The 26,558-nt window shown below is 46.7% G+C and overlaps 13 protein-coding genes and 1 non-coding gene across 14 annotated transcripts, besides 3 other annotated features; 5 read left to right on the top strand and 9 right to left on the bottom strand.

Annotated features, from left to right (window-relative positions):
• Window positions 1–172: 172 nt before the first annotated feature.
• On the top strand, window positions 173–1,070 carry TSTA_035850 (methyltransferase, putative; the record flags this gene model as incomplete). The annotated part of the gene is made up of 2 exons (XM_002480747.1): window positions 173–195; window positions 248–1,070. 2 exons carry the CDS (start codon window positions 173–175, stop codon window positions 1,068–1,070), a joined length of 846 nt encoding a protein of 281 aa, XP_002480792.1.
• A 309-nt stretch (window positions 1,071–1,379) lies between these two features.
• On the bottom strand, window positions 1,380–3,068 carry TSTA_035840 (NAD()-isocitrate dehydrogenase subunit I). Its single transcript, XM_002480746.1, has 5 exons — window positions 2,916–3,068; window positions 2,797–2,851; window positions 2,661–2,735; window positions 1,689–2,592; window positions 1,380–1,626 (listed from the first exon to the last, which is right to left on the bottom strand). Exons 1-5 carry the CDS (start codon window positions 2,946–2,948, stop codon window positions 1,539–1,541), a joined length of 1,155 nt encoding a protein of 384 aa, XP_002480791.1. The 5' UTR covers window positions 2,949–3,068; the 3' UTR covers window positions 1,380–1,538.
• A 210-nt stretch (window positions 3,069–3,278) lies between these two features.
• On the bottom strand, window positions 3,279–4,512 carry TSTA_035830 (uncharacterized protein). Its single transcript, XM_002480745.1, has 3 exons — window positions 4,310–4,512; window positions 3,969–4,192; window positions 3,279–3,909 (listed from the first exon to the last, which is right to left on the bottom strand). Exons 1-3 carry the CDS (start codon window positions 4,394–4,396, stop codon window positions 3,531–3,533), a joined length of 690 nt encoding a protein of 229 aa, XP_002480790.1. The 5' UTR covers window positions 4,397–4,512; the 3' UTR covers window positions 3,279–3,530.
• A 396-nt stretch (window positions 4,513–4,908) lies between these two features.
• TSTA_035820 (proteasome subunit alpha type 3, putative) lies at window positions 4,909–6,847 on the top strand. The gene is made up of 5 exons (XM_002480744.1): window positions 4,909–5,085; window positions 5,150–5,215; window positions 5,289–5,447; window positions 5,516–5,842; window positions 5,909–6,847. Exons 1-5 carry the CDS (start codon window positions 5,083–5,085, stop codon window positions 6,236–6,238), a joined length of 885 nt encoding a protein of 294 aa, XP_002480789.1. The 5' UTR covers window positions 4,909–5,082; the 3' UTR covers window positions 6,239–6,847.
• TSTA_035810 (DMRL synthase family protein) lies at window positions 5,906–7,382 on the bottom strand. Its single transcript, XM_002480743.1, has 3 exons — window positions 7,205–7,382; window positions 6,943–7,108; window positions 5,906–6,843 (listed from the first exon to the last, which is right to left on the bottom strand). The coding sequence occupies exons 1-3, from the start codon at window positions 7,245–7,247 to the stop codon at window positions 6,420–6,422; spliced, it is 633 nt and encodes a 210-aa protein (XP_002480788.1). The 5' UTR covers window positions 7,248–7,382; the 3' UTR covers window positions 5,906–6,419.
• A 164-nt stretch (window positions 7,383–7,546) lies between these two features.
• On the bottom strand, window positions 7,547–10,114 carry TSTA_035800 (glucosamine-fructose-6-phosphate aminotransferase; the record flags this gene model as incomplete). Its single annotated transcript, XM_002480742.1, has 6 exons — window positions 7,547–7,947; window positions 8,004–8,165; window positions 8,227–9,620; window positions 9,670–9,901; window positions 9,969–10,039; window positions 10,110–10,114. 6 exons carry the CDS (start codon window positions 10,112–10,114, stop codon window positions 7,727–7,729), a joined length of 2,085 nt encoding a protein of 694 aa, XP_002480787.1. The 3' UTR covers window positions 7,547–7,726.
• Window positions 10,115–11,689: 1,575 nt separating this feature from the next.
• TSTA_035790 (translation initiation factor, putative) lies at window positions 11,690–13,368 on the bottom strand. Its single transcript, XM_002480741.1, has 2 exons — window positions 12,742–13,368; window positions 11,690–12,680 (listed from the first exon to the last, which is right to left on the bottom strand). Exons 1-2 carry the CDS (start codon window positions 13,266–13,268, stop codon window positions 12,053–12,055), a joined length of 1,155 nt encoding a protein of 384 aa, XP_002480786.1. The 5' UTR covers window positions 13,269–13,368; the 3' UTR covers window positions 11,690–12,052.
• Window positions 13,369–13,437: 69 nt separating this feature from the next.
• TSTA_035780 (U6 snRNA-associated Sm-like protein LSm6, putative) lies at window positions 13,438–14,421 on the bottom strand. Its single transcript, XM_002480740.1, has 3 exons — window positions 14,157–14,421; window positions 13,988–14,101; window positions 13,438–13,940 (listed from the first exon to the last, which is right to left on the bottom strand). Exons 1-3 carry the CDS (start codon window positions 14,260–14,262, stop codon window positions 13,918–13,920), a joined length of 243 nt encoding a protein of 80 aa, XP_002480785.1. The 5' UTR covers window positions 14,263–14,421; the 3' UTR covers window positions 13,438–13,917.
• On the top strand, window positions 14,404–14,475 carry TSTA_035770. The gene has a single exon. It is a non-coding gene; the product is annotated as a tRNA-Gln (tRNA).
• A 227-nt stretch (window positions 14,476–14,702) lies between these two features.
• Window positions 14,703–15,967, top strand: TSTA_035760 (uncharacterized protein; the record flags this gene model as incomplete). The annotated part of the gene is made up of 2 exons (XM_002480739.1): window positions 14,703–15,880; window positions 15,934–15,967. 2 exons carry the CDS (start codon window positions 14,703–14,705, stop codon window positions 15,965–15,967), a joined length of 1,212 nt encoding a protein of 403 aa, XP_002480784.1.
• Window positions 15,968–16,123: 156 nt separating this feature from the next.
• TSTA_035750 (adoMet-dependent tRNA methyltransferase (MTase) complex subunit Trm112, putative) lies at window positions 16,124–17,291 on the top strand. The gene is made up of 3 exons (XM_002480738.1): window positions 16,124–16,385; window positions 16,459–16,645; window positions 16,713–17,291. Exons 1-3 carry the CDS (start codon window positions 16,200–16,202, stop codon window positions 16,715–16,717), a joined length of 378 nt encoding a protein of 125 aa, XP_002480783.1. The 5' UTR covers window positions 16,124–16,199; the 3' UTR covers window positions 16,718–17,291.
• Window positions 17,292–17,337: 46 nt separating this feature from the next.
• TSTA_035740 (SET domain protein) lies at window positions 17,338–21,134 on the bottom strand (the record flags this gene model as incomplete). Its single annotated transcript, XM_002480737.1, has 3 exons — window positions 17,338–17,654; window positions 17,713–18,648; window positions 18,707–21,134. 3 exons carry the CDS (start codon window positions 21,132–21,134, stop codon window positions 17,551–17,553), a joined length of 3,468 nt encoding a protein of 1,155 aa, XP_002480782.1. The 3' UTR covers window positions 17,338–17,550.
• Window positions 21,135–21,693: 559 nt separating this feature from the next.
• TSTA_035730 (pogo transposable element, putative) lies at window positions 21,694–23,292 on the bottom strand (the record flags this gene model as incomplete). Its single annotated transcript, XM_002480736.1, has 2 exons — window positions 21,694–23,082; window positions 23,113–23,292. The coding sequence occupies 2 exons, from the start codon at window positions 23,290–23,292 to the stop codon at window positions 21,694–21,696; spliced, it is 1,569 nt and encodes a 522-aa protein (XP_002480781.1).
• Window positions 21,892–23,247: a mobile genetic element.
• Window positions 23,293–23,711: 419 nt separating the features above from the next.
• Window positions 23,712–23,738: a microsatellite.
• Window positions 23,739–24,650: 912 nt separating this feature from the next.
• Window positions 24,651–25,208: a mobile genetic element.
• On the bottom strand, window positions 24,849–26,503 carry TSTA_035720 (uncharacterized protein; the record flags this gene model as incomplete). The annotated part of the gene is made up of 6 exons (XM_002480735.1): window positions 24,849–25,216; window positions 25,261–25,333; window positions 25,404–25,571; window positions 25,673–25,805; window positions 26,175–26,348; window positions 26,475–26,503. 6 exons carry the CDS (start codon window positions 26,501–26,503, stop codon window positions 24,849–24,851), a joined length of 945 nt encoding a protein of 314 aa, XP_002480780.1.
• Between the last annotated feature and the right edge of the window lie 55 nt (window positions 26,504–26,558).

The raw sequence follows: 26,558 nt of genomic DNA, 5'->3' as shown, positions 1-26,558 counted from the left end.
CTGTTCTGCCTGAGGCAACACAAAATTTGTACAAATTCGGTTTTCCTCCATCCCAATCAACTAACTCTATTGTCCTGCCACATTCACTTCAATTAGTCCGGACTAGGAATTTCTTGTCGTTGTCAATCAAGCATATTCTTTCTCGGCCTAATAATACGACAAACATTCCAACATGTCGCGTCCTGAAGATATCCTGTGAGTTTGCAAAGCCCCTCCTCAGTCAAGAAAATAAACTAACACAAGACAGACCCCCCGATCTCTTTTATAACGACAATGAATCCCGAAAATATACGACCTCCTCTCGAATACGCAATATCCAGGCTGATATGACGCACAGAGCCTTGGAATTACTAGACCTACAAAGCCCATCACTCATTCTCGACCTCGGCTGTGGATCAGGTTTATCAGGCGAAATTCTTTCCAGTGTACCTCCGGACGAAGGCGGTCCACATATGTGGATTGGCATGGATATTTCTCCAAGCATGCTCGATGTCGCTCTACAACGAGAAGTCGAAGGCGATTTATTCCTGGCTGATATTGGCCAAGGAGTACCCTTCCGGCCCGGCTCGTTCGATGCAGCGATCAGTATTAGCGCTATCCAATGGCTTTGTAATGCAGAGACCAGCGATGTGAGCCCCGAGGGCAGATTAAAACGCTTCTTTGAGGGCCTTTATGCAAGTTTACGGCGGGGTGGACGTGCAGTGTGTCAGTTTTATCCTAAAAACGATGCCCAGCGTAGCATGATCAGTTCAGCTGCGGTCAAGGCGGGCTTTGGTGCTGGTATATTAGAAGATGATCCAGGCACCAAAAATAGCAAGACATACCTTGTGCTTACTGTGGGTGGAGGAGGTCTGAACGGGGACATTACTGGTGTCGTTGGTGGCATGGACGGTGTTGATATCGTGGATTCGCGCAAAAGGGATAACGCCGCTAAAATTGCGAGATCATTACAGGGGAAGAAAGGTAGCAAAGCGTGGATTTTGAGAAAGAAGGAGCAAATGGCGCGGAAAGGCAAAGTCGTCAAGGCTAGTTCAAAGTACACTGGAAGGAAGAGACGGGTTGCTTTTTGAAGGTCCTGATTCTTGCAGTTCATACTTACACACGACACCTTGTGTCCACAACACCCTTCTTTTCTGAGGTCTAGCAAGACTCTAGCAAGCTATGTTGCAGTTCCTGCTCGTTTATGTCGCACGCCAGTGATCCTCCGTCATCACGCTCATCTTATATGATGAGAGACCAGGTAGCAGAGCGCAAGCGAGGATCGCTCGCCGCTTATCAGACGTCATGTTACTAGCATAGTATTTCATTTCTCTCAGGAGTTATGAATTTTCATAAATTGATACCCAAATACTGTTGTTCATTGTGTACGCCTATCCACGCATGTCAAACACGACCTTCTCAACGTAGTGCATTTTATGCATTTTACATTGTAGATAAAAAAGCTAAGACAAATGCGTGAACTCTATGAATATAAGTGTACATGTGTCTCAATAAAAAGTTCACAGCGCCATCCCCGAGTACAAGTAGCGACAAGAATTCTAGAAAGCAGCCTCCATCTTATCCAAAACAGCCCGAGTGAATTCATGGGTTGTGGCCACACCACCCATATCGCGAGTTCTTATTTTACTATTAAAGGCATTAGTGATGTGCGAATTTGATTGTTGATATCGTCATTTAGGAAAACTTACCCTTCACCAATAACATCATAAACGGCTTTGGAGATTCTGTTGGCATGTTCGTCCAAACCAAGGTGACGGAGGAGCATAGATCCGGAGAGGATCAAAGCAGTGGGGTTAGCCTGATCCTTTCCTTTAATATCGAGACCGACGTGACGGCAACCAGGCTCGAAGACAGCGACCTCACGGCCCATGTTGCAACCAGGGACGATACCGGGACCACCGACAAGAGCAGCACCAATGTTAGACAAGATACCACCGTACAAGTTGGGCATGACCATGACATCGAACTGCTGAGGACGGGAGACAGCTTGCATGGAAGCGTTGTCAACGATCATGTCGTTGGTCTCCAAAGTAGGGTAGTTCTCGGCGACCTTCTTGAAAGTGTTGCGGAAAAGACCGTCGGCCAATTTCATGATGTTGGCCTTGTGAATGCAAGTAACCTTCTTGCGGTTGTTTGCCAAAGCAAAGCTAAAAGCGAATTTGGCAATGCGCTCTGACTTGGCGCGGGTGATAATCTTGAGAGACTCGACGACACCCTGGACAGACTGATGCTCGAGACCGGAGTATTCACCCTCGGTGTTCTCACGAATAATGCAGAGGTCAACATTCTCGTGTCGGGTCTTGTAACCAGGAATGTTCTTAATAAGGACAACGGATGCATAGATATCGAGCTCCTGGCGCAAAGCGACGTTGAAGGATTGGTGTCCTGAGCGCTCAACGGGTGTGTGAAGAATACCCTTGAGACCCAACTTGTTGCGTCGCAGAGAGGCGATTGATTCCCTGAAAAGTTCTTCGGAGTGTTTGTTTCCAGTATCCACGCCGCTAACGTCAACCTGTTCCCATTCAATGGGGACGTTATCTGCCTTGAAAATAGTCTTCACTGATTCAGCGACCTCGGCACCAATTCCGTCACCTGAAGGACAGGATAATAATCAGTCTCATGTAGCTTTCCAAGCCAATCCGGTTACAATATATCCGTACCTGGAATCAAAGTCACTGTGTACTTGCCGCCGTACTTTGTGGGCTTGAAGATATCAGACTGAACCGTGGCCATAGCTAAACACGACACAATTAGTCTCGCACAATTCAATTAGAGGCGATTAGAAGCTTCGCTTACACCTTGTTGCAACAAAAGATGGGCGGCTGGTGGAAGTGGCAGCGCGCAGGATAGCCTAAACAGCTCGTCAGTGTCCAGTTCCTAGTTCCGCTAAGAGGGGCGCATTATGGGCATCATACCTGCGTGGGCTGCGAAGATCTGAGAGAGAACATCCTGATCGTTGATATCACCTCCTTCCGTCTGAAGAAAAAGCCACGCGAAAGAGAACAATTGTGCGAAGGGAGAGCAATTGCAGAGATTGGGGAAATTGGAGAGAGAAAAATGCATGGGATGGGATGCAATGGTTACAGACGGGATCCGCTGTGAAAGGAAAAATGCCCGCCTTTCGCTGTAATACGAGACAATTACGCAAAAATACCGGCTTGGCACCTAATGGCCTGCCATTGCAGTCTTCCGGAAGTCGGACCTTGGTATTGTAAGTAACGAGCATCGGATCGAAGGCACGCCAAACATTGGCAGACTCAAATTACGTCGTATTTATTTTCTTCCATTGTTTATTTCTTATTCTTAACTGTTCTTCTCTAACAGTTCATGAATGACTGGATATACAGCTCAGCGATGCAATCAACATGCGTCATATTGCATGTACGTATGAAGAGTGAGGATATATCTGCCTGAGGTTGCACAGCAAGCTCTTAAGCTCCTGCCGATTATCCGGATCATCACTTTGCCGCTAACAACCTAACCTCACCAAGATTGCAACAGCTTCAATCGACGAACGCTCCCTGGCCATATCACATTCCATGATCTCTCATACAGTCCCAGCGATACTCAAGTCGCCCTCCGCCATAATCCCACCAATTCCGCGCATTGTAGACAGGGTCCTTGCATGGTGTGTACGGTGAACCAGTGGAAGGCTCTTCCGGTTGGGCTAAATGTTGATCTTGAAGATGGTGCACTGTGGTGTCTTGATCATGCTGGTATCCAAGAGACATATACGGCTCCGCCTGTGAGATTTCATGGTCTAATTCGTCGATGGGGTTCGAAGGGGAGCTTTTGTCAACATTGAAACTGGAGCGCTTGCTGTCTACTGTGGTAGTATCGGAAAGCTCTGGCTCGCTATCCATCTCCACATCGAATGAATCAGAGGCTCTTGGACTTGTTTTCGCTACCCTAGAGATGTTAGTCGTGCGACATTTTGATCGACTTGCGAGCCGAGACAAGAGACATACCAAGTAGCTTCATCGAGTTTACCGGGCACATTCAGGTGGCCATTCCTGTTATACGGCGAGACAACGAAGCTGTGTGCGGCAGCAGAAGCATACACGATGCGATTGGCAACCGATTTGCTCTCCGGAACCTGCTCAACCTGTGGTGTGAGACTGTAGGCGGAAAAACGAGCCACGAGTTCATCCTCTTGGTTTCGAAGCCAAGCATCGGATTCTGATAGACCGCACTAGAGTTTGATCCGTCAGTGGGCTCTCAGCTCTGTCTTCCATCCAGCTATTGAACTCGTCGCCCGTCGGTGGGCTTGTTTCGAATGAACTCGGAAATAAGGTAGGCAATAACTAACCTGCTGACATAGAGCGCTCTCCTCGCATGTCATATACATTGCTGTAGAGTGTGCGGTATGGCCACAATAGGGACAATTGAATGCCATTCTGGTTATTTGAATTACACGGTACTATGCAGTCGCTTTCAAGATCACAAGTACTGCAATGATTGGAACTTTGAAGCTGTGACGGAAGCGCAAACGGTGACTCTGAGGGTTCTCCTACACTGTGTGTTTGACAAGAAATATACATATACCAGATGTTTTACATATTCTATGCCCTCTAGTGTGGGAATCAATTCATGTGGGAATAGCTGCCTAATTGGGCACCCATAATTATCCCACATGAACGAAGCCCACATGATTCAGCTGAGTTCTGAAGAGCATATAGAACTAAATCTGTAAAAGTACCTTATCAGATATTGTTAGTTGTATGTGATTGTTCTGTAGTGCGACATATTAAGAGCTGATCAAGGCTTATGTAGATTGGCTTATGAGACAGCCTACGAAAGCACAGTCACGTGGCTTGCATTACTGTTGGTGCCTGAGGCCGCAGCAGGCAGATATGGGTTGACGCGATCCTAGCTCCAGGAGCTTCAGCATCTCCAGCATCACTCTCCGAAGCCCGCAGCACCAACAGCTTCGGATCATTCACACTGCCATCTCTTATCCTCTAAGACAAATCAAATATTCAACTATTGATATCAGGATTTATTGTTCCAATAGATCGACATAGCAGCTGCGGTTTCCAAAAGAAAACACTCCAAAGCTCAGCCGTCTCTAGATCAACCACCATGGTGGGTTAACCAGCAATTTCTTCATCATCGGATTTGAAAGATGTCCTAACTGTATTCTTTCCAGACTTCTATCGGCACAGGCTACGATCTTTCAAACTCCGTCTTCTCTCCCGATGGCAGGAACTTCCAGGTAAGGAAAACGTCTATACTACCTTGAACCTTTCCATAGATTGCTAATTCATTTCAATTTTTCCATGGAATAGGTTGAATACGCCGTCAAAGCCGTTGAGAATGGAGGCACCGCTATTGGTATAAGATGCAAAGATGGTGTTGTCCTTGCTGTGGAGAAATTGATTACAAGCAAGCTGTTGAAGCCTGGTGCGAATAAGAGAATAGCAACTGTTGACCGAAACATTGGCATTGTACGGCTATTATATACATCTATCTAGGACCGTATTTGCTGACTTGCACTCTTTTCGGTGTCTTATAGGTCTCCGCTGGCCTTGTACCTGATGGACGACATTTCGTCTCAAGAGCGCGAGACGAAGCCGCTTCCTGGAGAAAGACCTACAAAGGACCTATTCCAACATCAGCTCTCGCCAACCGGCTCGGCGGTTATGTTCAAGCCTACACCCTTTATTCTAGCGTCCGTCCTTTCGGTGTTACTTCGATAGTGGGAGGCTGGGACTCTGAGGCAGAGTTATCTGTGGATGGTCAAGTAGGAACAGGACCCAGTGTCGGAGCTGGTGGGAAAGCCAAGGACCTCAAAGCTGGTGGTCCAGGGCTGTATATGATTGAACCTAGTGGTCTATACTGGGTAGGATACTCACATTATTCTATTCGAGTATTTGCGTGAAATATTGACTGACTTTATCTCATATAGGGCTACTACGGTGCAGCGACTGGCAAAGGACGACAAGCAGCAAAGGCAGAACTCGAGAAACTTGACCTTCCCTCGGGAAATCTCAGTCTTCTCGATGGTGTCAAGGAAGCAGCTCGAATTATCTACGTCGCGCATGAAGAAGATAAGGATTTCGAACTCGAAATGACATGGATCAGCTCTCTTGACGGACCAACTAAGGGACGGCATGAGGAGGTGCCTCGTGAATTGCTCGAGGAGGCCGAAAAGGCTGCTAAGGCGGCGATTGAGGGCGAAGATGAAGAGGAAGAGGAAGGTCAAAAGACGAGCGAGGGAGAGCGAATGGAAGAATAAATCAGACATCCTAGAATATGAATTTTCTTTGTTGTATTAATTCCTTTTCTTTTCGCCTTCTACGCAAGTAGTCTGATCTACTTTGGTCACACTGTTGGTGACTTATGATTCAATCCTCCTATGATATCGTAAAGAAAGCCCTCCTATCCAAGTCCCAGTCTCAGTTCTGAATAAAACATTATCATGCCACAATTCTCCCCTCAGACCACCCCTTCTTCTTCAAGGCCAACTCGACAGCTGCATGGCCCCAATCCTCACCATGGTTATGCTTCTTCCCGCTTCCCAATCCAGCCCGTTCAAGACCTTGCTCCTCGGTCAGCAGAGTCAACAACCCAAAGACAACAGGGACATTAGCCTCAAGTTGAACGCGCATGAGACCGTGCGAGACGGCATCGGCGATGTACTCAAAGTGCATAGTTTCGCCTTTAATAAGCACGCCGATGGCGATGATGGCGTCGAAGGGAGCTGTTGATGCGGCTGCGGTATTAGAAGAGGTGGTGGCTTGCTGACTCAGGTCGGTAGTTGATGAAGATAGAAGGTCTGTTGCGGCTATATCGCCTGTCGACGAGCTGGCGGCAGCTTGGACATGAGATGCTCTATATATACTTTACACAGATACCACGCACGGTTAGCTTTGCTTTCCATACCATGACGCTGTGTGTCCATGAGCAGCGCGTATCAAATTCAACAAGATTGAAACTAACTTTTGAACTGCGACTGGTAATTCATAACTTCCAGGAACGCTTTGGATGACAATATTATCCTTCGAGACTCCCGTCGAGACGAGGCTATTCACAGCTCCGGATACCAGCGCCTCGATGATGGTTGTGTTCCAACGAGCATGCACAATGGCAATTCGGAGTCCAGTACCTATTTAATAAGATTTAGCATCAATTGGATGATAGCGCTTCAGCACGGAGCGAGCAAGACAAGCAATGCGGGGATCTCCGTGGACAATTAACTGACCATCGTAGGTTTCACGCTCGCCGGGTCCTTTGATTGAAGCCATGTTGTAGTCTTGGGTTGAGCTCCGGTATTTCTGTATATTGAGTGGGATTTTGTCAGACTAGAGGTATGACTGAGGAGGAATAAGGTAGAGTGGTCAAGTCATTTTCGCCGATTTACTGGGATCTTAATTGTGGTTGGGGGGGGGGGGGGGGTGTGTCTCCACATAGCAAGATGCATAAGCTTATTACCATAATCGCCCTACTAGCCTCACTCAGAGAAACAACCCGCTCTTTTTAATGTACAGCTGCTACGAGGAGCTTTTTCGCGAAACAAAATACAGCCAGAGAACGTCATTTTATTGAAGGATGAAACTCATTGTATATATCATTAATGTTCTCTAAAGCTCAAATACCCACCAGTGATTTACTCTGATCAAAACAGCTAAAAGCTAAAACACAAGCAAATGATGACCCAGGCCGATGAACTGCCTATCATATCTCCCTAGACTCCTGTGCGAACCGATGTATCAAGCAAAACACTCTACTCCACTGTGACAGACTTGGCCAAGTTTCGAGGGAAATCAACGTTCAATCCCTCACCGACGGCAAGCCAATAAGCAATCAACTGCAAGGGAATCACGTTAAGGAGACCTTGCAAGCAGTCTACCGTTTTGGGGAGCTCGATCTTCTCAGTCTGGGAAGCTGGGAACTCGTCATCATTCTCGTTGCAGATGACGATGGGGCGACCGCCACGGGCAATGACTATGTAAAAGATTAGCTGCTATGTTCCTGTAGCAAGTGCATAGAAAAGAACTCACCTTGCTGATATGCGTTCAATGACTTGGCAAAGATATCATCCCGAGTGAGAATCATGATGATGGGGAGGTTCTCATCAACCAAGGCAAGAACACCATGTTTCAATTCACCAGACATGACAGCCTCGCAGTGGAGGTATGAGATCTCCTTGATCTTGAGGGCACCTACAGTAGATATATTAGATTCGGAAAATTTGTGACAAGTGGGATAAAAGAGCCGGCTCACCTTCCAATGCTGTAGAGTACTGGCTACCACGTCCAAGAAGCAACAGACTCTTCTGGTTCTTGAAGAATTTGGCACACATATCCTTGATGCGGTCATTGAGCTTGAGGATTTCACGGAACTGATCAGATATCTTAGAAAGACCGTCCATGATCTCCTCGCGTCTCTTCTGCTTGGAAGCACGATCCTCGCTGAGGGAAAGCGCGAACATGACCATGGCAACGAATTGCGAAGTGTAGGCCTTGGTGGAGGCGACACCAATTTCAGGGCCGGCGTTGATGTGAACACCACAGTGAGTGAGGAGGGAGATGGAGGAGCCGACAACGTTGACGATACCAACAGTCAAGGCGCCACGTTCAAGGCAGTATCGGAGTGCCATCAGAGAATCTGCAGTTTCACCAGACTGAGACACAAACACACAGGTATCGTCACGGAAGACAGGAGCTTGACGATCCAAGAAATCGGAGGCGAGTTCAACAGCGATGGGGATCTCAGTAAGCTCCTCAAAGACACCGCGAACGGCCATGCAAGAGTGGTAACTGGTTCCACAAGCGATGAAGATGATGCGTCGGCAACGGCGGATTGTGGAAATGTACTGACGAAGACCGCCAAGAGTCACCTTCTTGTTCTCGACATCCAAGCGACCACGCATGGTGTTGACGACAGACTCGGGTTGCTCGAAGATCTCCTTCTGCATGAAGTGGTCGAACTTGCCCTTCATGATCTCCTGCAATTCCAACTCGATAGTCTGGATAGCACGGACGTTGGAGGTGCCATCATCCTTGGTCAGGCGATGGATGTTGAGCTGACCCTCGTGGATGTGAGCAATGTCGTCATCCTCCAAGTACAAGACCTTTTTAGTGTGCTCGACAATAGCAGAAGGGTCAGAGGAGAGGAAGAATTCTGCGGGCTGGGGGATTCCGTCGTCCGAAAGGAAAGCACGAGACTGTGAACGGTGCAAAAGCGACTTGTCTGGGGGGGCGAGAAGGTTGGCAGCCGATTTCTTGATAGCCACATTCTGAGACGCTTGTTCGGCAGGAAGAGCACCCTCTTCGGAGTATTCGACATCGACAAAGTCAACCTTCATCTTCTTGGAGGTGCGGACACCAATGACGAGAGGAGAACCCTTGCGGGCAGCAATCACTTCATGTGGGTAGTGGACGGACTTCATGAGAAGACCGAAAGCACCCTGAAGCTCCTTGATGACGGCCTTGGCCAAGACAGTAAAGTCAATATCCGGATGCTGGTCGTAAAGGTACTTGGCCAATTTAGCAATGCATTCGGTATCGGTCTCGGTTTCGAAACGGAAGCCCTTACTCTCCAAGAGGGCTTTCAATTCCTTGTAGTTGGTGATGATACCATTGTGAACAACAGAGAACTCCCAGTTGGGGTCAGACCTACGAGACGTTAGCATTCTGAATTCTGGTTTTATTAGACAGAACTTACCTGTGAGGGTGGCAGTTGAGGCGAGAGGGAGGGCCGTGAGTAGCCCAGCGAGTGTGGGCAATTCCAGCATGGGAATCGTAGGTCTTGTCGAGATTGACATTTGACTCAGCGATCAAGGCCTTCAATTTCTCGACTTTTCCGACTTCCTTGAAAGCAAAAACCTCATTCTTCTTGTCTCCATCAATAGCTAGACCAGCGGAGTCATATCCACGATACTCGAGTCTGGAAAGACCTAGAATCAGACAAGTACTGGTCAGCGTCCGTGCAGATGGTGGTTGGCGGGGTTGTGGAAAACTCACCATTGACGAGAGTCTCTAGAATGTGCCGACGATCCTTCTCGACAAGGTAGTTGATGTAACCGAAGATACCACTGTTGAGAATTAGAGTTAGCTTATCCAGGTTTCAAAGAATAATAGAGTTGGTGTTTCTTTGTATCGTACCACATGGTTGCTGTTCAATTCAAACGTTGAAAGAAAGTAGACAATTTACTGTAAACACGATAATAAAGGGAACAGCGAGTCAATTGACAGTAGAGATGAAGTGGATGAAGAGGTGTTTTGTCTGTGGTGAGAAAAAGGTGGGGAGGCGGTCAGAACGAGTGAGCCGGCGAACTGGAGGTGTAAGATCGAGGCAGCTGCTCTTGCCGGGCAACGGTTGAAAGAGAGGAGTAGGTTGTCGGATGGAGGATGGAGGATGGATGATTCACAGGGAAGAAGTAGATGAAAGATGACGAAGAATATGCAGAATGGAAAGGAAGAAAGAGGGAGAGAAAGAGAATGAAGATATAAATAATGGTGTTACTACAATTGATTTCCCCACTAGTCCTAAAGCTGAATCTTAGTTAGTTGCTCCTTCCTCAGCGCCCTGAATACAAAAGGAAGGGGCAGGCCAGCCGGTATTTTACACTGCCAATACGAGACTCTGTACGCTAACAAACAAAAACGTGCTTTCTTCATTGACTGTTTACTATGTATTTACTTTCGAATGGCGGTCGCTGATACCGAAGATCTCCACAATGTGGGCTATGCTAGGCGTGGCGATTGGAGGTTCCAGACATTGGCAGAGAAGTCCCTGGCCTGGTTGGTGTCCACTCTGCTGAAACCATGTCTCAAACCAGCGTGTAATCAAATTACCAGCTCGTATTTTACTTGTTGGACGACTTTCGTCATCAGGTATGACAGATGCACCTGTTCCCTGTATTAAGATCCATACCGTATTGTAATACACTGGTATCGAAATCCTAGGATATTGTATGAGTAGCAGTACGTACTCGCAGATCAACTTGAAAAGACAGAGAAGAGGAAGAATGCATATTCCCCACTACGAGATAACGCTATCGAACGATCTGTAGAATAGTGAGAATGACTGTCAGTTGTCAGATCTAATTCAGGGGGCAATTGATGGTTCCTAATCTAGGAGTCGTGGCAGTGCTCATTCTATTTTTATGTTTGGCTGCACGGATCAAGAAAGAAAGGCTTCGTGAGGTATGTGACCCAATAATGGATTGAGCTACCAAAGCTGGTCTCTAACTGCTTGGCTTCCAAGGCTGGTTGATGGGAAAAGCTTCCATCCGGGATCTCAATATGAGTTTATTAACCTAATATTCCGCCTCAATTAGATCGTCTCGGTACATCACGCCATAGAGGATTGATATGGGGTTCATGAAAGAGCTGTTTTGGAGTTCTAATGTCGTTTCAGGACTCGATGAGTACGTAAATGGGATAAATATAGAAGTAGATCTCCCCGTCGGCCCGGAACATTAGTCATTCCGAGCTAGCATCTGATTCGTGTCTTCCGCATCTCTCCCATCAACGACACAATTATTGAGGCAACCTCGGGTGTATTATTGTACCCCATTAAGAATCCAACTGGCCTCTACATACGTCTTGTACCTGAAAAAAGGCAAAAAGAAGAAGGAAAGTGAACCACATTGGTCGCACTTATCCCCTCAAGTCGAACAAACAAACCCCTCCACTCCAACCCTTGCGGCGGGGCTATTGAAAAAGGGAAAATGGCAGGCTCAGCAGATGATCTGGACTTAGCAAAGGTGAGTCTGCTACACAAGATTTCCCCCTTTATGCTTGAGAAACAGGTCCCCTCTCGGTCACGTATTGTTAATTTAGATTGACTATAACAGGCTTTCAAGGACCTAGCCCAGTGCGTCTCTCGAGGAACAGCCCCTCCTGGAATTTCAGCTAACCCAAGTTAAATCTAGCGGCGAAAACACAGCTCTTGCTTTGGAAAATCATTTGGCTAGGCTAGAGCAAAAGATAGACGAGCTCCTAGCCGCGGTAGAAGACAATCCTCCTGACGGGCAGCAAGAAACCCGACCAAACGGAAAGGGAGGGTCTAGTCAGTCATCCGGCGATAAGCAACCAACGCATCATGAAGAAGCCGATTCCTCGAAGAGCGCATCGAAATGAAAGAAACCATCTGAGCCCTTTTCCACAACTCCCTTCTCGGTGATAACAGCGTCGATAAGGGCTGCTGGTGTGACGTCAAATGCAGGATTCCATACGTCGATACCGGTGGCTGCCAACTGAATGGTCTCCATCTGCAGAGTGTCTCCCACGCGCCCCTGCAAGGGACCCTTGATGGTAGTCACCTCGGATGGGGCACGTTCTTCGATTACTATTTCAGTCCCCGTCAGAGTTCCTCGATCAATGGTCGTCCGCGGTGCAGCCACAAGGAATTTAACTCCGTGATATTTTGCGAGTACGGCAAGAGCGTATGTTCCAATCTTGTTCGCAGTATCGCCATTAGCCGCTACTCGATCTGCACCGACAACAATTGCCGATACTTTTGAATGGGATTTGGCGAGTAGGGACGCAGCCATGGAGTCTGTTATAAGGGTTGCGGGCATCTTCTCGTGCACTAATTCGTACGCTGTTAAGCGCGCACCTTGGTTATAAGGTCTGGTCTCTGTGCAGTATACGCGGTTCAGTGCATTTTTGGCGTGAAGCGATCGGATGACACCTAAGGCTGTACCATACCCCGCAGTCGCAAGCGAGCTATTTTCTCGATTAGCCTGTAAAAAAGAAACAAATTATGGATTGTAGGCTTGATACTCACCCCGTGTTGCAATGTGTGAGAACATTGACCTTATTTTGGCCCTGTGTCGCTGCTCGCTCAAGAATCCATTTTGCTCCGTACTCGCCAATGTTCTGATTGTCACTAAGGTCATGAACGAGCATCAATTCCGCCTCTTTCAAATACGCGGCAACAAGTGACTGTCCCGTAGAATCCTGGGCCCTCGTGTGCTCAGTCACCATGTTTTCGAACTTGCGCGCCGCATCAGCCAAGTTGACAGCAGTCGGCCTGCTGGTGACGAGGTAGTGGAGCTTTTCGATGATAAACAGGCCAACCTCTTCCGAAGAAGATGACAATTTCCCCGCTGTGTGTATCTCGTTCAACTCAACGGCAAGCGACAGGATTGCGACAATCGCAATCGCGGGGGCGCCACGGACGCGCATTTCTTTAATCGCATACCAACCATCTTGCGCAGATCGAATGGGAATATATTCGGTGACGAAAGGGAGTTGCAGTTGATCTATTATTTGCAACTGGTTGTCGAAGTATTTGATGGCTTGAAGAGACATGTTGGTGGAGTTGGTATATCAGAAAATAAAAATTTGTTGCTTTGCGATTTTTATGCGCTGACCCCGCACTGCAAGAGGGAATATAAACCCAAGCGGTTTGTGTTCACTGGTTAGTTTGTGAATTAACTTGTGTTCTATGTAGGAAAGACAAATTTTATAAGAAAGGAATCAACGGGCCACATGCTATTTACAAAGGTCCTGACTGGGCCGATGGCGAATTTTCGGGCATATACCACAGTGGGGTTTCTTTGCACTCAGCTTCTCTCACATTTATCATTTATTATGGAATAAGTCCTACTGTCTGTTTCCTTGCCACGAATTCATCTTTATCTCTCAACTGTCATGGCCTCGTGTATAATATCTAGGAGAGTACCGCGCCATCCCAAAAGTCACTGACCAGTATCACAATATCACTCTTCAGATACTAAAAATCAACATTTGATCTTCCAGTGCATTCTCTCAAACTCGTCACTGAAGTACTGAGTATTGTTTTCTAGAGCTAAGCGCAAGGCCAGAGGGCGATTACTGAATCATGCCGATTCCGTCTTTTCATCGTAGTCTAATCGGCGTCTAACCAGTCTCGTTGACTGTAGCTGCGAATTCACGATAGGGAGGTAGGTGGTCTTATTTGGCGAGGGATATTCAGAGATTATCGTGCCGCGATGTACAACACTAGCTTTGATCAGACACGTATAGCGAAAAAGCGCAGGATAGAATACCATTGTTTCCACGGACAAAAGTGTCACCGTAAGACCGCCTCAATTGCCCATTAACATATTCTTCTGTTTTCTCTAATGCGATATTCATGTATCCATCAACAGATTGAAGTTCGCCTGTTCCCCAGTCGCAGTTAGTAACGGTTGAACGCCCTCCCAGTCAAGACCATACCTTGGTAGACAACACCAGAATTGAGCTTCACTGTCACGGGAGCTCCGGTTATTTCGCCGAGGAAAGTCGAAGGATCTTTGCCTTCTGACTGGTTCCCGTTTTCCATGGTTGTAACGTGCTGGTTCTTGGATGCTATTGTCCGTTGAGTCGTGTCAATGACTGAAGAGTAGAGATGAAGTGACGAAGAAATAGGTGGTTCAATCTACTTTCTCGTTGGTAGTAAATGATTGCCGCGGCTGACCACACCGGCTCTGTAGTGTAACGGTTAGCACGGTGATTTCTGATGTCGCAAATTTGGGTTCGATTCCCAACAGGGCCTGAATTTTATTCCGTCTTTTTCAGTTTTTTTTTTTCTTTCAAACGAACGCGCCAATTAGCGTCGACTATTTCCGTACTACATACACTAGACCTTATTAGGTCTAGCGGTAATATTGCGTGTTAATCGTATTTGATACTCCAAATGATTTCCATCGCAGCAACATCCGAAGACTGCATCCCAAGAAGTACATATAGAACAGCACATGACTCAGAGCTCTCAATAACTCGATGCGCTCATTTTTCAATAAGCCAGCCTGGGCTAATACAGCCGACGAGCCTTCTGCCCACGAATTCTATCGCCGTTCCCATCAGACATACGATGACATTATAAAGGCAAATAAACAACAGCGTCGCGAAGAAGCTGCGAAGTCTGCGCTGAAGCCCGCCGCCCAACCAACCAAGAGTGCTGTCCGATCTTCCAAACGTCGCCGCATATCAGACCAGGATGATGGGCTAATAGAGGACGATGGTCTGGAATTAAACAACAATAAATCACTTAGTCCCTCTCCGCAAGATGAACAGCCAGCTAGAACGCGCAGTACTGAATATATTGAGCGCCGGGGATCTTCCGAGCGCTCTGATGACGAGGGCGCGTCAGAAGGGGGGTTGGCTGTTGATAAACAGAGAATGGTATCACCGGAGGTTGAAGTCGTTGAACAACCACCATGCATGGAAAACTCCTCGCTGCCTCACCGGTCTATACTGTCGTCGGAAAAGCATACAAAACCGTCACCCTCGAAAGATGACTCATCAGCGAACGTCAGAGAGGAAACCGTGCCTGATAGTCAGGATAAAGGAAGACAGGCAGACAAGAAGGACGATTTTATTGTGGAAATACTAGTCACGTCCGAGATTGAGAAGACTCGACCGTTGATTGTTCGGCGACATATGTCACAACGATTCCGAGATATTCGCTTAGCATGGTGCGCACGACAAGGGTTTGATCAGAAAATGACTGATTCAGTGTACTTGACTTGGAATAAAAGAAGATTGTTCGATGTCACGACGTGTAAGAGCCTTGATATTAGTGCTATGCCGTCTAGTGGTTTGGATTTTGAGGATGAGCCGCATGGTGTCTTGCGCATCCACGTCGAGGCTGTGACGGACGCTTTACAAAGAGCGCGTACTGAGACAGCCCTACCTACTCCGCAAATAGTTGAGGACGAAGCCGATGAGAAGCAGAATACATTCCATATTGTTCTAAAGAGTCCCGGCCATGGTGATTTGCGAGTGAAGGTCTTGCCTCGGACACCTGTCCTCCAGATCATTACCCATTTCCGAAGCAAACGAAACATATCTTCGGATAGCAGGATATCCTTATCTTTTGATGGGGATATACTCGACCCAAATTCGCAACTGAAGGACTACGATATTGCCGATATGGATCTTGTGGACGTTATTCTTCGGTGAGCAGACGTAGGTATCTTATATAATATAGTTATAAAACCTTTCCTTCCAGATTGGACACTGGTAATATGACAACCACACACTAATGCGCTGCTTTGAATACATAGGAGTACAGTACCTAGGTAAAATTCAGTATGTATAGAGTTCTGTTCGTGAAATTTACTAGTGTTGTTCCTTCTGTAGTTACAGATCAACCAATAATGGTCGGCCCCAACGGAGCTTGGAAAAATTTCTTGCCCCTCCACACATCAACAAAGTCACTCAGTTCTCAACGTCAAGCGCACTTACACCCAGCGACAATATCGTCATCAGTTCAACATGAAAGTAATCACCGTCAATTTCCTTACTTGCGCCGTGAAGAGCTGCCGGGCTTCACCAGCGTCCACTCCACTCCATTTCAAAGACGCAGAGCTGGAACAGCAAGAGCTCGATTTCAACCCCGACCTGATCCGGAATATCCTACCACGAATCGATTGGGATTCTTTGAGAATTACGGCACAAGAAGTGAGTCTGCTGATTCTCTGTTTGCACTCTAGCTTTGAAAATTGGGAGTTGACATTAGACGTGAACCGAACAGCTTGGATTCCCCGATATTTCCAGCATCAAACCCAGCGATGACCAAATCGACGAAAGTATGCTAAAAGATCTGCACAAACTACTTATGGAAACACAGGTGGTTGAAGGAAAGCTGTGTTGCGCAAATTGTGGCCATGAATACCAGATCAAAGAAGGGATCGCGAACTTTTTGCTCCCCAGTCACCTAGGTGAGTAATCAGCGAGTAAATCGCACTGGCTCCCATCAGTAACTTCGTTGGGCTGATACTGTTTCAGTCTAAGAGCGCTTGCTTCCCTCTTGACATAACGGATATGGGCAATGCTTCAAAAGATCCGTAAAGTCTCTGGCTATTGAACATGCATACTTTTTCGAATCGGTATTGAGCATCCGAACCCTGAAGCTTCATGAGGAATTGCAAAGTTGTTGTCCATGCAAGGCTCTCTTACCTCGACAGTATTTTGGCTTCATATGCATATGAATGACAGCTCTTGATTAAAGTTGATCGAATTTATCGATGCGACAATGGTCAGCTTACAGCATGCCGGGACTATTTGACAGAGATGTAGTATGGGGCTGTGCAGGCATCATTGAAGACATAGAACCATTATGGATGAACTCAAGACAGGCACATCAACCGCAGCCCACAGATCCCTCTAAGCGCAGGCTGGCACCTCCTAATTTCAGCTCCAAAGATCCTCCCGCTTCGTGCTATCATTTGACATTAAATGCATGCCAGATTACAGGGGTCTCTACACAATAACGAATTACGATCATGACCACATGAATGGAAGCTCCAAAGCTACTGTCTGTCCCTTGTTTTTTGATAAATGTGATATGACATGATTACAATAGATTGGTGATTGACCAGATGAGGTTCAAATAATATACATAGCAACCACCCCTATGCACCCACGTACTAGCAAACTCCGAAACTCCACTCTTAGAAACATGAGAGTCGGAGACATTCAACCGAATCTTTGAATTAAGTCGCCAGCCATGCACTCCACGAAGTACGCCTATCCAATGCATCCCAGGAATGTAATGACCATTACTGTTTTTGTTTTCCCCTCCAGAGAATGAACGGTACCCTGAAATGTATAGCTGCAACGCGTCTTAGTTGAGGAACCCTTTACAACCTGCTGATCCACATAAGCAGGGTATTCTATCCTCGCTATCCCACTCTCTTTCGAACTTATAGTCGTATGTGAGTTCTTCATCTGTAATTCATTATCAGTACCGATACTCGCAATCCCACCTTAGAGATCTTAGACCAACCTTTGCTGATGTCCCGAAGCGCATAAATCACAATCCGCTTACTACCATCCACCCGAATGATCTTTGCCGTGCAATTGGGAGTGCAGCTATGGTTGATGAATCTGGCAATGCCACCACGTTTTGTGGCATCAATGACTGCATTTTCATCAATACGGAAAAGATAACTGCTTCCTATTCCGCTCTTCAAATATCTTCTCTCTCTCATATCGGCCACTTGTTGTCGGACTTTCTCGCCGACGTATTCGATAATCATATCGTTAGCTGCAATATTTTCCTCGGCATACAATCCCCAATTATGAATAGCCGAGCGCGCAAATCTCACAGGCTTCTTACGCTTTTTGAGTTGATTGAAGCGTAATGCATCGCCATCACCGCCCTGAGGTGGAAGGACTTGTTTCTGCGCATTGATATCTGCTGCAAGTCGTCGGTTTTGAACTCTTGTGGATCTAGACGTAGAATTGTTTACTGGCTTTGTCGGGCCAGCCTTCCCAGAGTCGACGGGCACGGACTGAGGATCGCTTTGCGCCAGCGCCTCTCTCTCCTCTCGGGCCTTCTGTACTTTGATTCGGTGAGGTAGGTACTTGGACTTTTCTGCTTCAAATATTCTCTTCTTGCCTTCCGTTCGAGCTGAACCGGTGGAATTCGGCACAAAGTATCCAGGGATAGTGGTCGGTGTGAAAACTGGGCCCGTCTCTCCGAACCGGTTCAAAAGCTTTGCTTCTCGCTGTTTCCATGCCCATATAGTTACATCACCCACATTTGATGGTAACGTGTCGGACATGATGTCTCTGAGAAAATCGAAATCCTCATCATCCTTGATGATGGTCTGCCAGCCGTCCAGATCCAACACTAGTGCACCATCATCTAAGACGCTTGGCCGTGGTTCATCATACGAAACAATTAAGTTAACTTCAGGTTTAGAGTATATGTCGGTTTCTGCATCTGCCATGATTAGAGATATCCTTTCGGCGTTTGAAGTCCAGGGCGCACATACCAAGACTGATTTCTGGAGAGTGTAACATTCTCTCATCATCAATACTGACACCGCCGAATGAATCAGGATGAGAATCGACTTCAAGAATGGCTGGCTCAATACCAGAGATCTTGTAGTCATCCTTTTGTCGTTTTCGAGAGTCAAGGCTATCGTCGATAACTCTCTTCCTCTTTTTAGACAAAGTGATGTCAAATGATTGATCATCTTGCTGCTCAATCTCAACGCCTGCCGTGCTTACATAGCCACTAGTCTCAAGATCTAAAGATGGACTTCGAGAGATGTCACTATTGTAAGCTTCATCCTCAGTATCAGAGACAGACGTGCCGAAGCTCATCTGGCTAGGCGACCTGCTTTCAAGTTCGTCTGTCTCCCTTGACATTGGCGTCCGCGCATCATCATCTGAGTCTCCTGCTTCATGAAGATGTCGAAGACGATGATGGAGCGGCCGTACATCTCTTCGTCGTCGTATATGCCCACGTCTTTCATCTAAATAATTTGTACCATCGACTTGGCCGCGATAAGATTTGCGAATGCGGGGAAGCGTAAGAAGATCCAGGGGACGAGAGCGCAATGATTCATTTGGTAGCCCAAATTGAAATGGATTTGTTTTACTTGTTTCGGGATCCCGAATGCCCAGAGCCTTTCTTCTTTCTGAATGTCTGTCTGGGTCCAGATATTCATATAGGAAAGGGGCGGCTATGCGAAATTTGACATCCTCCAATAGTTTTGTCTTCAATTCATGGATAACAATGCCGAGAACCTCCTTTGATGGATCCAAACTACTAGCACGTTGCTGTTTCTCTTCCTCAGCCTCCATTTCAAGTTCTTTGACTACCCTCTGCTCTTCGACCCTGGCTTTCTGCTCTGCTTGTAGTCTTTCAGGACTCGGGCTACGCTCATAGTTTGGGTTCCCATAAGGCTGACTCTCCATGTTCATGATGTAAGTGAATAGAGGTGTCATATGACACATTTTGTAGCACCTCATGGTCTCTTCTTCACCTCGTCGGGAATTCTCAAAGATGATATAATATCCAGTCTTATCGCAGCGAACGGCTTTCCAATCGAATATTCTCAATCGTTTCTGTAGATGAGGCAACGTGGACCCTAGAACAGGGACATAACAGTGAGCGATGAAAATATAAGGGTCTCGTTTGATTTGTTGCAAAATAGGCGTCTCCTCGACTGATGGTGACGTTGCGGGTTTCAGAGCAGCCCTGGGACCTTCTGGTGGGTTAAAAACTGGGCGTGTTGATGAGCGCCCAGAAGGCCCCTTCGGGGCAGTGGGCGGAGCCTCGTTGTTCTTTGGAGGGGTATTACGATGTCCCGATTCAAGCGATGGTGGGTTACTTTTGCGCCAGGACTCGATAGCTTTTTCCACCAGTCGCTGAGATAAGAGTCCGTCGCGGTCAAGTTCCGCTCGAATGCGTCGTGTACCAATGCGCTGTTCCTTTTTGCACTCGTAGTAGGCACGTCTCGCTGCAGCCGAAGCCGATAATGGCCCGTGATTTTGGAAAGAAATTGCATCTTTGAATTTGACGAGACAAATGCCGAGGGGTCTTCCAGTGACCGGATCAGTGCGATTATCAATATGAGCAACCTCCCCAAAGCTTGAGAATAATGCGGTTATGGGGCCAATCGGTGTGAGAGGGTCAAATCCAGTGACTACTAGCTGGGAAGGTGCAGCTCGACCGATAGATGTTGCAGGGTCGAAAGGCCAATGACGTATCGAATATGGCGTGGATCTCAGTCGCACTTTCGGCGCATTAGCGGAACCACGCGTATAGTCATCGATGGAAAGGCGTGGATCTGTCGAAGCTGGGGATTCGTGGGTTTGGACGAAATCTGTGTACTCGAGCTTCTTCTTCTTATCCTTCGTGCCAGGCTTTTTATCCAGTTCTGGATCGTAAGTCACCTTGCGACCTTTTAACTCGTCTATGAGAGAAGCGCGTAACCCATATGACGGTGTCTTTGGGATACTAGAGTGGCTATCCTTTTCAAGCTCAGTATGCTTGACATCAATGACAGAACGGCTTACAGGCGGCTGGTCATCACTAAGACCGTCAGTATTGTGGGATAAAAATTGTGATGGCAACGGAGCAACGACTATCTGCTGAAGCGAACCATTCATTGTAGGCAAGTCTTCCCCAAGGGTAGGCTCAGAATTCGCATAGGTTAAGTTGGTAGCATGATTGATATTCTTGGCAGGTACATCGTTTCGCAAATGTGGCGCACCACCTCCATCTTCGTCTTTCTCATGAGTCAATAGAATATTTTTAGAAGGAGCAGCGACTAAATTTGTAAATCCGTTGCTGGTCTCCGACCTTGATCTGCTTCGTCCACGATCCTCGGAGATTTTGGATCTTCGTGACTGCAGGACGGACGGAGCAGTTGGGAAGAAGTCAGCAAATCCTGCAGACAATCGCGACATATTGTGACAGGCTATTCGCCAAGACCTTTCCAAGCCAACGCAACCGCCAGCATTGTCAAGTTCGTGTCTGGATAGCTCAAATGACCCGGTAACAATGTTGGAGGGTGTTGTCGGAACGGACGATGTCGCTTCAAGGAAGTGACGCGCAGAACTGTATTTGACAATCACGATGAAGCGAAAGAACAGACAAGGACCCCGCGGGCTTAGCCAAGTCACGGGCGGCTTGAGATAGAAATTGAAGTAAAAGGACCAAGAGCGGGAGACGTGAGCCTTTGTGGTAAGAGCGTGTAGCAGACAGATAAATTGCTTCAGTCGCGAACCTGTCGGCAACACTAGTGGTTGGCCCCACAGGGATAGAAGCGGCAAGGTGTCCAATCAGGTAATGATTGAAGCACTAGCTGCTAGCTTCCATTGCAGCCTCGGTAATTTATCGAGGGCTAACGTAATCAACAAGCGGATCGGCACCACAAGCGAACCGGCACTTTTTCCGAACGCGTACGTACAAAATATTGATCTCAAATCTCAATTTCTAACCCACATACTAATTATATACAAAAAATTAATTCCTAATACAATTAGGACATCCAGTTATTTTATGTCCTGCAACACCACAACCACTGCAGCGAAATTGATGTCGTACAGGTGGATGAGAGACTGGGAGCTCAGGCTCGGCCGGAGCAGTAGTAACAGCTTGAGATGATTCAATCTGACCTTGTACGAGTGCTTGAGTTTCCTCTCTGGTAATTCCTTGCTCATGAGATATTTGCTGCTTGGATCTTTGACGTTTTTGCTTCTCCTTCTCATGTGGAGCCCGTGTAAACACTTCATCACTAGCCTCAGATGAACTTCTTGTATGCCGGCTTATTCGCTTCTTGATTGTAGTCATTTGGCGCTTGGATTGACGTGGATTTTGAGGGGTGTGTAAGCAGGATGATTGTGTATCACTTGACCGACTTGGGGGGGTTGTTGGAGTCTTCAATCGAACAGTAAGCTGTTGATAAACTCGATCTGGATTGAATGGTACTAATCCAGTTGCTGTAAAGCTATTCCGAACAGTTTGAGCTTTATATGCCATCGTACGAGCCTTTGGGAATGCAGTGAGAAAGGCGAACTTGTCAATGTGATTGAATCCAAGCCTCATCCGCTGCTCAACAAGCTGTCCATAATGTCGCTTTAAAACAGCAAAACAGCCAACATCAAGAGGCTGTAAAAGATGTGTAGAATGAGGAGGCATACAGACTGCAATAATATTATTCTCAGTGCATGTACGGTCAAATTCAGCAGTTAAATGGCTTCCATGACCATCAAGAATCAACATCCGATGTTTTCCCAATGTACGGCCATCGGTAAGAGGAATAAAATGAGCTTTAAGCCATTCTAATCCAATCTTATCTGTCGTCCATCCATTATCGCTAATATTGATTTTCCAGTCGTCTGGAAGATCCTCAAACCAGCCTAATCGAGTGTATTTCTTTGCCTTGAAAACAATGTACGAAGGCAATGCCCATCCAATCGAATTAACTGCCTCAATTGCAGTTATCCATTCTCGATTACCAGGCTGTAATAGATTTGGCTGAGCATATCGATCACTTCCAGTGATAACCTTTGCAGTCGCACAGAGTCCCATAGCAAAGCCAGTCTCATCAAAATTGTAGATATCTTCTGGTAAGATCTCATACTCTAGTATAACCTCTCGTACGCGATCAAAATATTCTTGGATTATCTTCGGATCTTCGCACTTGGCACGTTCATAGTTATATTTCCGTGAGAACTTTGATTCAATCTCTGGACGACGTTTGACAAGATTATATACCCAATTTTCTCCAACCTGTTGGTTTCCGCGTTGTGAGAGAAGATAATCAGCCATCTCTCGTACAAGAGAGTGTCGAGGGGGTAATCCACGTTTATCTAGATCGAGTATCCATTTGACAAGCGATTCCTCCTCACACTGAGTTAATTTATGACTGTTGGCGCGTACTTGAGATCTTTGTTGAGTGCCGTTTAATCTGTCTTGTAGAGTCGCCCGGGGTATACTATAAATCCTTGCAGCTTGAGCCACGCGCAAGATTCGTCCATTTTGTAAATCGGAAATAGCTAATAAGATTCGTCCTTCTTGCTCAGCTAAATCTTTCTTATTTTTATTGCGAATTGGTGGCATTTTGGCGTGTTGTATAATATGGAATTAATATTGTGTACGCGTTCGGGAAAAAGTGCCGGATCGCTTGTGGTGCCGGTTCGCTTGTGGATTACGTTAGTGGGAGCCATGTTTGAAAAGAGGTTATGTAAGCTTGAGAGGTGTCATGGGATGAAGGCCTTATGAGGAAAGCGGTCTAGAGTAGCAGAATTGCGGGATCAATCAGCTTGTCTCTGTAGCTTAGACCCTTCCTTTCTCTCTTCCCAAGCTTAGGATTTTCATTAGTTAGGACCTAATAATATTCAGTTCGAAGTCTGTTAGTGTCCCGACACTTCCTAAGTTTCTGACATTTAGCCTCATTGCCTTCTTTCGTTCATTTTCGCCCGGAAATCGTCCTTTTGTCGAACAAATCGTCACCTCTCTAAGAAAATCTTTTCATTGTTTAGTAGGAGTAGTAGTAGTAGTAGTAGAAGAAGAATTATAGCTAGCCACGGTCTAAAGAGCCGCTATGTGACGGCTGGGCATGGCTCTGCGTTCCCGTCTCAGTTCACGGATAGGGCTAGGAGCCGTGTAACCCTATCCGCGCCGTATTGGGAAGTGATATCAACATCAGACGTCGGAACTGGATAGGGAAAGGCGCCTTGCACAGAGATTTACATGAGAAGCGAGAACCAGACCTTTACTTCATTTCTTCCTTTTTCCCCTTTATGCTTAATATTACCTGTCGACAAGCACCTCTTGTACGAGATAGTTAGCTAGAATAGCGTACTCAAACCAAGCAGATTGGCACCGTCACAGCTATCCAGGTGTGTGTTTAAGCCTGCAGGCACCAAGAAATCCGCAGCACAGCCACGGGTAGTGCGCTATAGGGGCGCGCCACAGAGAAAGGAAGCTAAGGAAGCAAGACTAACAAATGCAAACATATCAAACAAATAAAACAAATAACCAATTCGCTTCAAAACCACATATCCCCATATCTTTCAACCCACACATCTTCGCACTTTCATATCGTACAAACTGTACGGTTTTCTCACATTCCAACAATCCCATAGAGCCCACAAATCTCACCCTTCGCAAATCCGACCCTTATATCCCCTACTAACATCCCCGTTGGCTGGCTCCGAATCCCTCGATCCAAGGCTCGTATTCGTGTCAATATTGGTCATTACTGACAACGAGGCTGACCTGGAGCGCACGTCATCTTCTTGTGCATTCGTACGTGTTCCCACGTCAGTGTCCTTGTCATTTGCAAGCGCTGATTGAGCTGCTGTTTCTGCGCTTTCATACATGCTTATTGCTTCTGGATCTGTCACATGGAATTAGTCTAACACTTGCAGATCAATGATAAATTATGCGATTGTGACCGCAGCTGTCTTTTCGCTGAGCAGCTTTTGCAAATTGGTTGTACGGCGGAATCCTTTGATTCACGTCCATATAAGTGTACGTTCATCTGCGTACAGTGGGCATTCCATAAGGATATATTTTACGGATTGGCCGGATAGCCCGCACACGCAGTACGGATGTTCTCGCTTATTAATTCTCTAGGGATAATGGGCTAGGCCTATTCGCTCTGTACGGAGCTAAATTAGGATAGACGACGTTGCTTTCCAAAGGAACGTCCAATACTGGAGTGTGCGTTTGGAAGGCTGAGTGACAAGTTTCTTGGTAGGCTTCCCAGCCTTCTGTTTGTCCCACAATTTCTCCCAGGTATCCTTGGTTGATTGTTGTATTCTCTGTTTTGCAGCCGCGGTAAGTATTATCCAACCATTAGTAACTTCTGGCACAAACTGCCTTTGTGCACCCATTAGAGCTATATGTTTTGCAGCTCTGTCCGCAGCCTCGTTTCCAGGAACACCCTCGTGGGCTGGAATCCACCGTAATGTCACATCGATGTCCTCGACCAAGCATTTTCTTAGTAGATCAACACAGTCACGAATGTACGTTTGACCTGAGACCATACGCGGATTTATTAAAAAAAAACCCCTCGCGCACCTATGAAAACGCACCTACGCAGGTAAAAAGTACTGCGGGAAAGAATCTCAGTGAAAAAGACCTCCTTAACAGCCTATTTACCAACTTTCGCCTGCTCAATCGACGTGGTTGAGGCATGGGCCGAAAAGAGGTAAAAAGGGCACTCCGTGGCCAGAACTAGACTTCCGCATAACCCAACTTGGGTCGAAGGTCTCGACCCAAAACCCAACCCGGACCCAATGCTGGGCCCCAATAAAACCCATTAAGATCCAACGTGACCCAACCTTTGCATAAATTTGATCATAAAGCCGCTCAGTCATCAAAATAACATACTGTTTTTTACATCTGTTCTAGGTTATACCAACTATCACTATATGTTTGTCGGGCTTGGAACTATAAGGGATCTCCGGAAGGATTAGCCTAGGGGGAGTACCCAAAGGTCCCTGGCATATCGGCCATATGGGGACGAGATAGTGATTTTTGAATTTTTGCATGTATGATTCTGATAGGGGTGAGGCCAGTAGGGCGTCACCAAGGCTTCCAGTGGTCTGTCATAGCCAGTAGGGCTGGGTACGGACAATAAACTTGATTAATAAATAAATAAAGTGAGACCCCCAAGCTTGCTGGTTGTTACACTGGCAATATATAACCTAGGGCTTTGTGCTTACCGCCTGGCAGTATAATTAATCGCTTCAATGATTGCCTCATTAAAGGTCAGTTACCCCTGCGAGCTCCGTATAGCAATGCAGGTTGAAAATTTTCAAGGATCTGAAAGGGATGTTGGGGTGGGAATTGGGGGTTTTCTGGGTTATTTGGGTTATTGCTGGGTTATTGCTGGGTTATTTGGGCTCTTACTGGGTTATTGCTGGGTTTTCTGGGTTAGACCCATAGAAAGGTGGATCTTATAAACTAATCAAACCCTATTAGATTCATACATTGCCTTTCCATATTGCATTTGCATTGCCTTTCCATATTGCATTTGCTTATTTTCCTCCCTACTTTTAAGGTCGATTTGCTTGGGGGGCGGATAGCTGAAGTGGTAATGGCTATCCTTGGGGCCTCCATTCGGTACCCATCTTCGCTGATTGACAAGGCCGTAGGTTCGACTCCTACACCCCTCACCAAAACAATTACCACAAATTATCGTGGCAGCTGCAAGTGGGTGCCGCTGCCAAGGCTCGCGTGCTAGCGCTTTATATCAAGCCACCGTAGGGCTTTTGCCCTAAGAACCGCACCAATTCTCGGGAACCCTTTTAAAAACCATCCGACCCACCCACGGGACAGGACACCCGAGGCTAGCCTAGCTAGTGGTTAGTCCC

The sequence above is a fragment of the Talaromyces stipitatus genome, genomic scaffold (genome assembly GCF_000003125.1).
Source record: "Talaromyces stipitatus ATCC 10500 scf_1105507295541 genomic scaffold, whole genome shotgun sequence".
NCBI classification, from domain to species: Eukaryota; Fungi; Ascomycota; class Eurotiomycetes; order Eurotiales; family Trichocomaceae; genus Talaromyces; species Talaromyces stipitatus.
The sequence above is the reverse complement of the archived record's forward strand: the minus strand, read 5'-3'. Positions and strand labels throughout refer to the sequence as shown.

What these genes read in the sequence shown, in the direction of transcription:
- TSTA_035840 (XM_002480746.1), bottom strand. Translation starts at nt 2,948, where the DNA reads ATGTTCTCTCTCAGATCTTCGCAGCCCACGCAG. An exon ending in GATCTTCGCAGCCCACGCAG is followed by an intron (nt 2,852 to 2,915) that starts GTATGATGCCCA and finishes CGAGCTGTTTAG; the next exon opens with GCTATCCTGCGCGCTGCCAC. An exon ending in TATGATGTTATTGGTGAAGG is followed by an intron (nt 1,627 to 1,688) that starts GTAAGTTTTCCT and finishes TGCCTTTAATAG; the next exon opens with TAAAATAAGAACTCGCGATA.
- TSTA_035830 (XM_002480745.1), bottom strand. Translation starts at nt 4,396, where the DNA reads ATGGCATTCAATTGTCCCTATTGTGGCCATACCGCACACTCTACAGCA. An exon ending in AGAGCGCTCTATGTCAGCAG is followed by an intron (nt 4,193 to 4,309) that starts GTTAGTTATTGC and finishes ATCAAACTCTAG; the next exon opens with TGCGGTCTATCAGAATCCGA. An exon ending in AAACTCGATGAAGCTACTTG is followed by an intron (nt 3,910 to 3,968) that starts GTATGTCTCTTG and finishes TAACATCTCTAG; the next exon opens with GGTAGCGAAAACAAGTCCAA.
- TSTA_035820 (XM_002480744.1), top strand. An exon ending in TTGACCGAAACATTGGCATT is followed by an intron (nt 5,448 to 5,515) that starts GTACGGCTATTA and finishes GGTGTCTTATAG; the next exon opens with GTCTCCGCTGGCCTTGTACC. An exon ending in AACCTAGTGGTCTATACTGG is followed by an intron (nt 5,843 to 5,908) that starts GTAGGATACTCA and finishes TATCTCATATAG; the next exon opens with GGCTACTACGGTGCAGCGAC.
- TSTA_035810 (XM_002480743.1), bottom strand. Translation starts at nt 7,247, where the DNA reads ATGGCTTCAATCAAAGGACCCGGCGAGCGTGAAACCTACGATG. An exon ending in CGAGCGTGAAACCTACGATG is followed by an intron (nt 7,109 to 7,204) that starts GTCAGTTAATTG and finishes CTTATTAAATAG; the next exon opens with GTACTGGACTCCGAATTGCC. An exon ending in TTACCAGTCGCAGTTCAAAA is followed by an intron (nt 6,844 to 6,942) that starts GTTAGTTTCAAT and finishes ATCTGTGTAAAG; the next exon opens with TATATATAGAGCATCTCATG.
- TSTA_035790 (XM_002480741.1), bottom strand. Translation starts at nt 13,268, where the DNA reads ATGTCTCTTCAAGCCATCAAATACTTCGACAACCAGTTGCAAATAATA. An exon ending in CTCACACATTGCAACACGGG is followed by an intron (nt 12,681 to 12,741) that starts GTGAGTATCAAG and finishes TCGAGAAAATAG; the next exon opens with CTCGCTTGCGACTGCGGGGT.
- TSTA_035780 (XM_002480740.1), bottom strand. Translation starts at nt 14,262, where the DNA reads ATGGAAAACGGGAACCAGTCAGAAGGCAAAGATCCTTCGACTTTCCTC. An exon ending in TTCTGGTGTTGTCTACCAAG is followed by an intron (nt 14,102 to 14,156) that starts GTATGGTCTTGA and finishes ACTGGGGAACAG; the next exon opens with GCGAACTTCAATCTGTTGAT. An exon ending in TTTTGTCCGTGGAAACAATG is followed by an intron (nt 13,941 to 13,987) that starts GTATTCTATCCT and finishes GATCAAAGCTAG; the next exon opens with TGTTGTACATCGCGGCACGA.
- TSTA_035750 (XM_002480738.1), top strand. Translation starts at nt 16,200, where the DNA reads ATGAAAGTAATCACCGTCAATTTCCTTACTTGCGCCGTGAAGAGCTGC. An exon ending in TGAGAATTACGGCACAAGAA is followed by an intron (nt 16,386 to 16,458) that starts GTGAGTCTGCTG and finishes TGAACCGAACAG; the next exon opens with CTTGGATTCCCCGATATTTC.